The following is a 7,743-nucleotide window of genomic DNA, read 5'->3' as shown; positions in this document are numbered from 1 at the left end:
CTGGACTTGAATTCAGACCATTTGCGTTGGAAAAATGCACCAGTCTTACCAACGCAGGAGGGGTGTCTGGTGCTCAGGTGCCGCAGTAGATGGGCTGGCTTCATGGGCCTGTTCGCTAGCGCTTCACCGCAGAAACAACACAGTGGCTGCGGTGGTCCGCGGCCGTACATGTAAAGCCGTACAAAACACACTGATCTTGGAACTGCCGATGTTGGGGCTTCGTCCCCTTTTTCTTTTTTTGAATTCGTACTGTTCTGACACTTGGAGTTGCAGTACTTTCGCGCGCAGTGCAATAACGCAGGGGTGATTGATAAGGAGGCTGCGCTAGACATCAACCGATTTAATCTGTTTCTGCTTTTATTTGTTCCTAATCGCAACTGTGTCCATTGAGTGTGAAACAGTATTTGACATTTAAAAAAAAAAACGTCAAGTAGTAATTTCTATTTTGTAAATTATATTTAATCCACAATCTTCCCACGTACCCCCTGGTACCTGCCGACGTGCCCCCTGGGGTACGAGTACCCCCGGTTGGGAATCACCGCCCTACACCTCTCTGGGTCCCGCTTTCCTTCGGGGAGGGGGGGCGACAGTGGCCGGCTCGCTCCTGTTTTTCCCTGAGTGTTTCCTTGTGACTTTCTCGAAATCTTATCGGACTTGGGGATCTCAGAATGTGATTACATTTAATTAAAAGCATTTACATGGAGGCCCGTGCGCTCCGGCGCCCCAGGGTGGTGATTAGGGCTCTCACCCAGGGTTCTTCGGAAAACTTTCCAATCCGAACCCAACCCATCACGCATGGCCAAGCAACGCTGGAAGAAAATGCGGTTGCCACCGGTTGGACCGCGCATAAAAGCCCCCCGTGGCCCGTGCTTATCCCACTTCATCAGGTGGTAGTCTATCGCAGCCGTGGTGTCCGGCCATGGCCGACGTTCCTGCGCCCGTAGTGACCGTAGACTCGCCGCCACCGCACGGCCGATTCACCATCTCCCGGGCGGTGAGCTCGGCGAGCCGGGAGGAAGACTCCAAGTTCAGTTACGAGCAGCCAGAGAGCGGCGTCAACAGTATGGACTCCGAGACCAGCTCGCTGTCCCTGAGAACCTCCGCCTATAACACGCTAGACGTCGCGCCAAGCTACGACTTCTACGCCAACACCGAGATTCCCGGGCGCGACCGCCGGCAGAGACCCTCTCTCTTCCAGCTGCACTCCTACACCGAGGTGAGACAGCGAAGGTCTACGTCTCCAGAAAGATCGGGTTTATTTCTCTTTTAATCATCCACGTATTGTTCCAGTGGTTCCCAGTCCTGGTGCCCTGGTGCCCCAGATATCTGCTGGCTTTCAGTCCAGCCCACCTCCATTAGAGAACTGAAGCCTTACTTGAGAAGAAGGTGCTTCATTGGGATATTAGCATTTTGCTTCTAGTCACAAATCTGGGATTTTATTTCACTTACAAAAACCAACAGTTAAAGCTCCAGGATGTTTAAGAGCTGGGAGCAAACAGCTCAGATTAATCTAATTGTTATTAAGTCAATGGAGGGTTTGATTGTGAAACTGAGGGCCCTGCTGGAACACAGATTATGTCATTGGAACTTAAGAAAGGTTACAAACATAAGAAAGAAGGCCAAGATATTGGTTTCACTAACTTGGATGGGAAACTTGTTCCACACTCCCACCGTCCTTTGTGTAAAGAAATGCCTCCAGTTCTCCTGCACTTTTGTTTAGTTTGCGCAAGTGTCCTCTGCCTTGTGTCTCCCAGCTCATGGTGAAGATGTGTGCTGGCTCGACTATTGTGAATACTTGTGTCAGATACTCTGGTTGTCTCTTTCAGTCCCAAACTGAAAGGGATCAGTTTCTCCAGCCTGTCGGTGTGGGACACTTCTTTAAGCCCCAGAATAGAGCTGGTGGCAACAGAATCCTATACAACAGAATATCGACTATTTCAACACATTCCTGTAGTTCAGTCTGTTAGACCCCAAGAGCTCCCCTATGGTTTGTTTGATTTACTTTTATGAATAATTTCACACCAAAAAATGAATATTCTTACCTGGGAAAACATCAGAATAATTTGTGTAGCTGAAATATGCACCTGCATCTAATACAAGTGGATTTTTCATTCATTTCACACATTGATAAAAGACCAAAACCAGTGCTGTCTGCAGTGCTTGAGTGCTGAGGTTAGGTCTTTCTGTATTTTTGGGGTGCAACCTGAGGGGGTACAGCGTAGGGCCGCAGCATCCTGCCAGAGGCCGAAGGGGTGCTGGGATCAGGCCGTCTTGCAGGACGGTGACAGGGGGGGTGAAACAGTGGAGACGAAAGATTTGGGTGCTACAGACTCCGTCTCTCATTCCCGCTGAGTGGAAACACTTTTCAACAGGAAAAGTAGCTTTTTTTTAAAGAAATAAGCCGTGGGCCCCCGCGGACTGGGCTCTGGAGGTCAGAGCTGTGCGGAGCTGGGAGGAGGAACCCCGCAGGAGGGCTAGAGCCAGTTTCGGGGTCCTGTGCTGTTCCCCAGCGGGTGTGTTGAGGCAGAGCAGGGCTGTGCCCTTGCCCGCTGTCTGTCAGCCTGCAGCGCGGTTCTCCTCTCCCCCAGGAGGGCTCCTGCCCCCCCCCCGTGTACGAGGACGCCAGCGGCGTGGGCAGAGGCGGCGCCGAGGAGGAGCTGCCGGAGGGCCCCGCCCCGGAGCCCCCGCGCTTCGGATGGGTGCAGGGGGTCATGGTGAGTGCGCCGGATCAGCCTGGCAGGACACAGCCGCCCGCCGTGTAGCGCCGTCCCGGGCGGGATGGTCACTGTGGCAACACCGCGACACAATGTGACACGACCCTTATTTATTCAATTCAATTCAACTTATTTTTATAGAGCGCTTTTCACAACAAGATTGTCCCACGGTGCTTAACAATGCAAGTAACCATACATGTTGTGAACACAGAACAGAAAGACCAGAAGGCAACGGAGGAGAGGAACCAAGAACTCCTAAGTAAGGAGAAAAAAAACCTCTAGGGGTCCAAGGTCAACTGGCTGCCCAACCCCTTTGGGCATGCTAACGTTATACACTTAAAAAAAAAGAAAAAAGAAAGGAAGGAAGTTATTCAGTAGCTCTTCCGGCTGGTTTGTATTGAAGGAGTTAAGTGGGCTCACTGTACTCATCTACATAGCTTTTGCACTTTAACCTGGTAGTGTGCTTGAGCACAGCTGGACTCCAGCATTTAGACTGATTCTTGGTTTTTAGTGCTTTTTGGCGTTGAGAGAAATCAGGGTCTCTCAGCATGTCAAGATTTAATCATGAATCGGCCTGGAATAACACAAGGTTGTTGGTGGTCAAGCGCCGGTTGTGGCTCAGTAAGTGAGGAATAGTTGTCAGTGGGGTGCTGAGTTCTGCTCTTGTCTCCCCCAGATTCGCTGCATGCTCAACATCTGGGGTGTCATCCTGTACCTGCGGCTGCCTTGGATCACCTCCCAGGCAGGGATTGGTACGTGGGTGGGCGGCGTGCTGCATTGCTGACTGAGCAACAGCAGAAAACCACGGGACGTCCTGAACATCAGCCTGCTGCAATGAGTTGTTGTCTTCTGATCTGTTTGTTTTCTGCCAGTGATGCTGTGCATTAGCATCACAAGGCAGCGTTTGTATGAAGTGATGAACAGATGCATGAATGTGACCCGAAACGATCATCAGAAAGACTTCTAGTGCAGGGAGTGACGTGTCGTTATTAGTCTCACTGAGCACCCCACCCCACCTGTATCTGTCCCTCCCCCGCAGGCCTGACCTGGGTCATCATTCTGCTGTCCTCCTGCATCACGGGCATCACAGGCCTGTCCACCTCGGCCATCGCCACCAACGGCAAAGTCAAAGGAGGTACGGCAGCGGGGCTCTCCTGTCGGCACGGGCCCGGCCGCGGGCAGACCAGTGCAGCCCAACCCTGGTCCGGCGGGCACTGCCTGGTGGGACCAGTTTAGCACAGGATTTGTCCAGTTACGTAACAGAGGTCTCGAGTGGAAGGGTGAGGAACGAGTTAGTCCCACCACTAGCTTAGACAGTAGGGCCTAGGACAGTCATTTCAAAGCCCTGCCGCTTTTACTTGTATAATCAGATCAGCAGCAGCTGTTTCAGGCCGACTGCGACCAGCTGGGTCTATAACCTGTTCATTTTGTAACATGGGAGCTCTTGAATCCCGGTTTCCAGTCTGTGACGTAGCCAGTGGATCAAATCAACTTGCTACCAGAATCCAGCTGAGTAAGAAGGATCGCGTGACCTCCCCTGCTATGCCACCTCTGTGATCGTGTCATGTCCAGGAAGCTGGGAATGATCCTGCAGTGCTTCTGAACAGGACCTCCAGGGTGATCCAGCTGCTGGGACGCAGTCTGGCTCCCCTGTTGAAGGAGCCCCTGTCTCTTACCTCTGCAGGCGGGACGTACTTCCTGATCTCCCGCAGTCTGGGTCCCGAGCTGGGCGGCTCGATCGGTCTGATCTTCGCTTTCGCCAACGCTGTGGCCGTGGCCATGCACACCGTGGGCTTCGCCGAGACCGTGCAGGTTCTCATCCAGGTGAGGAAGAGCTCTGGGGCTCTCTTCTCTCTTCATCGTTGACTCATTGACCAATGAGGTAGCCTTTCCCAGTTCACTTTCAGCAGGTATTTATCATCCATCCATCTTAATAATAATAATAATAATAATAATAATAATAATAATAATCTGAACACCTGACACCTGAAGAAGGCTCCACGGCCATGCTGACGCAGCTCCCCACCTGAAATAATAATCTTATGCTTATACTGGTCTTTTCTGGACACTACATTCAAAGTGCTTTTACAGGGAATTAAAGGGGAATCCCACTACCACCAATGTACAGCATCCACCTGAAAGCTCACCACACACCACTTTGCAGTGGGGAGGAGAGCAGAGTGATGAAGCCAGTTCAGAAATGGGGATTATTGTGAGGCCATGATTGTTAAATGGTTTAGTGGGTTGCCTGTTGTGAGTTGCAGGGTGATATGGTGATATTGTCTAAGCCCTTCACCCAAATAAGGTTTTCAGGGGAGCCAGACCTTATCCCAGCTAGAAACAGGCACAAGGCAGGGTACACTCTGGACTGCAGTCTATCACAGGGCACACACAGACACACACACACTCACACCAGGGCCAGTTTTGCCAGAAGCTAATTGAGCTGCCAGCATGTCCTTGAACTGTGGGGGGAGACTAGAGCACCGGGAGGAAACCCAGGTACAGTGTAGCAGGTATTATAATGGGTGAAAATACCCAGGCTGACTTTTCCTGTAAGTGAGGTGTTCCATAAGCCGCAGGCGCTTCTGAGAACTGGCTCCGAGTATCTCCTGTAGCTGTAGGTCCTGAGTGTCTGCGCTGTCTTTGTCTCTGCCTGACTCAGATCTCCCTCTCCCCTCCAGGAGAGTGGCTCCAGCATTGTGGACCCCATCAATGACATCCGCATTGTGGGTGTCATTACTGTGACCTGCCTGCTGGGCATCTCGCTGGCTGGGATGGAGTGGGAGTCCAAGGCAAGTCTAAAGTCTGTTTAAAGATGTCTTGCTTGCTCTGAGTGTGCATCACAAATCTATAATGCATTTGTTTCATGCTGCATTGTGTATTGTGTTACAGTCTAGCCCTGGATTGCATGTGGTTGCATTATGTGCCGTTTGTATAATAAATGCTTTTCCATCTGTCCCAAACACAGGCACAAGTCCTATTCTTTTTCGTGATCGTGGTCTCCTTTGCAAACTATATCGTGGGGACAATTATACCGGCTACTCCAGAGAAGAAGGCTAAAGGATTCTTCAGTTACAAAGGTAATATGGATCTCTTGATGCAGTTTGTAGAAGAACACTCCACTTCCATAAGCAAGCATTACCACACTGGTACCTTTCTTATAATCTCTGTCCTGGGAGATGAATTCACTGAACCAGAGAACATTTACAGCCAACACATTCGTGACCTCTTTGTGCATAAAACCTCAAGGGAGACATTATGAGAAAAACAGAACAAAACTTCAATGTTCAGTCATAACTTAACAGTTTTAGAAAAAAAACAGGGAGCAGAGATGCCTGTTTCTCCTGGAATGCATGAGTTGTGCTTGGAAGAAAGCGTGATTAACGTGCCCATTTTTTCCAGGTGCTATTTTTGCTGAAAACTTTGTGCCAAACTGGAGAGGACCGGAGGGCAGTTTTTTTGGGATGTTCTCCATCTTCTTCCCCTCGGCGACAGGAATCCTGGCAGGAGCCAACATCTCTGGAGACCTGAAGGCAAGTGGACTTGTGTGCTGAAGTGTCCCCCGTGGGGGGCTCAACAGCTTGAGCAGAGCTTTGTGGGCTCGGCACAAGGTTACCGAAGGAGAGAAGGATCTCACCTTGCCAATACTTGAAAGATGCCAGGCTGTCAGTTTTAACTGCTCCTTCCTGTAGGTTCCACTTGTCTCTGGTTAATGTTTCATTGCAGATTCTGACTCTGCTTTCTTCATTTCTTCATTTCACTTAATACGTGAAAACAATAGCTTGTTTTAGTATTCAGCTCTGTGTTTCTCATATCTGTAGGTTATGTTTCCACTGCCTGCAGGTAACGTTCTGCACATTTTCTACGTTAAATACCATCCGCAGGGGAGTCTTTGTTCCAGCAGCTTCACAGCCGGTCTGCAGGATAGCGGACTGGAGATCATTCTGGCCAGTTAAAGAGCCTGCTCTCTTCTCCGGGAGCTCCTGTCCATCTATAATCATATAATTGCCCCCAGCTCTCTCTCCCTCTCCTGAATGTCAGGACCCAGCAGTGGCCATTCCGAGAGGAACTCTCCTGGCCATTTTCTGGACCACCATGTCTTACCTGATCATCTCTGCCACCATCGGTGAGTTAGGAGGATCCCGTTTCTCTCATGTGGCTGCTGTTTCTTTTGGATAATACATAGCAGGGTTCGATTTGAAAGCAGAATGTAACGCGTGCTCACAGTCGTCAGCGAAGTCTGTGTTTTTTTGCTCTCAGGGTCGTGCGTGGTGCGCGACGCCTCTGGCAACATCAACGACACTGCGGACGCGCTGGGGACAGACTGCCTGGGACTGGCCTGCACCTACGGCTGGAACTTCAGCGACTGCATCGCCAATAAAACGTGTCCGTACGGCATCAGCAACTACTACCAGGTAAGAGGAGTGAGAGCCATTGTCTTCAAAGTGCTTGCAGAGCCTAGAGGGACGTAGGAGCGAGTTGCTGCAGAGCCTGCAGTCTCTTGGTTTCACGTCTCATCTGGAACCAGCAGGAGGCGCTGCAGTATGTTTCCAGGGTCTCTCAGTGAGCTGCTAGCCGCTTTCAGGAGCAAAGAGCCTGTTAAACAGGGATTTACTGAGAGCCCTGCAGAGAGAGATCCACTCTCTCCTCCCCCTGATCTGTCCTCCCGGCGGCCTGTTGCTGTGACTAACGAGCTGAGTGACCTGATGTAACTGGAGCAGTGCAGCTGCTGAGCCTCCCTCTCCCTCCCAGGGGTGCCTGGGGCTCAACGTGTTTGTCACTGGTTTGAGTGGCCTCTGCTAGGTGGCTCTGTAGCCTGAATATAATCGAATTCTAGTGAATGGATTCCTGACGGACAGCTATCATACACACGGCACCGAGCTTAACAGCTGTGAATGTTCAGTACATTGAGCAGCTTCAGGTTGTGTCTGAAGATACCTTATTACAGGTAAGTCCAGTGGCTGACTGGCTTAGAGCAGTACTCTGATGTGCAGTGGACCAGCTGGGCAATCAGTTTCTCCTTTTCTTT

At 50.8% G+C, this 7,743-nt stretch overlaps 1 protein-coding gene across 1 annotated transcript in view; it reads left to right on the top strand.

The window, feature by feature from the left end:
* The first annotated feature begins 868 nt into the window (after positions 1–868).
* Positions 869–7,743, top strand: part of slc12a3 (solute carrier family 12 member 3) — a 30,697-nt gene continuing 23,822 nt past the window's right edge. The window contains exons 1-10 of the mRNA XM_088613479.1: positions 869–1,216; positions 2,589–2,714; positions 3,391–3,466; positions 3,754–3,849; positions 4,399–4,538; positions 5,396–5,506; positions 5,683–5,794; positions 6,117–6,247; positions 6,756–6,840; positions 6,975–7,129. Coding sequence (XP_088469605.1) covers positions 920–1,216; positions 2,589–2,714; positions 3,391–3,466; positions 3,754–3,849; positions 4,399–4,538; positions 5,396–5,506; positions 5,683–5,794; positions 6,117–6,247; positions 6,756–6,840; positions 6,975–7,129 — 1,329 coding nt within the window. The 5' untranslated portion in view covers positions 869–919. The remainder of the gene's footprint in view (positions 1,217–2,588; positions 2,715–3,390; positions 3,467–3,753; positions 3,850–4,398; positions 4,539–5,395; positions 5,507–5,682; positions 5,795–6,116; positions 6,248–6,755; positions 6,841–6,974; positions 7,130–7,743) is intronic.

Source organism: Lepisosteus platostomus, chromosome 20 (genome assembly GCF_059453375.1).
Source record: "Lepisosteus platostomus isolate fLepPlt1 chromosome 20, fLepPlt1.hap1, whole genome shotgun sequence".
Classification (NCBI taxonomy): Eukaryota; Metazoa; Chordata; class Actinopteri; order Semionotiformes; family Lepisosteidae; genus Lepisosteus; species Lepisosteus platostomus.
Note: the sequence above shows the minus strand (reverse complement) of the source record. Positions and strands in the feature narration are given on the sequence as shown.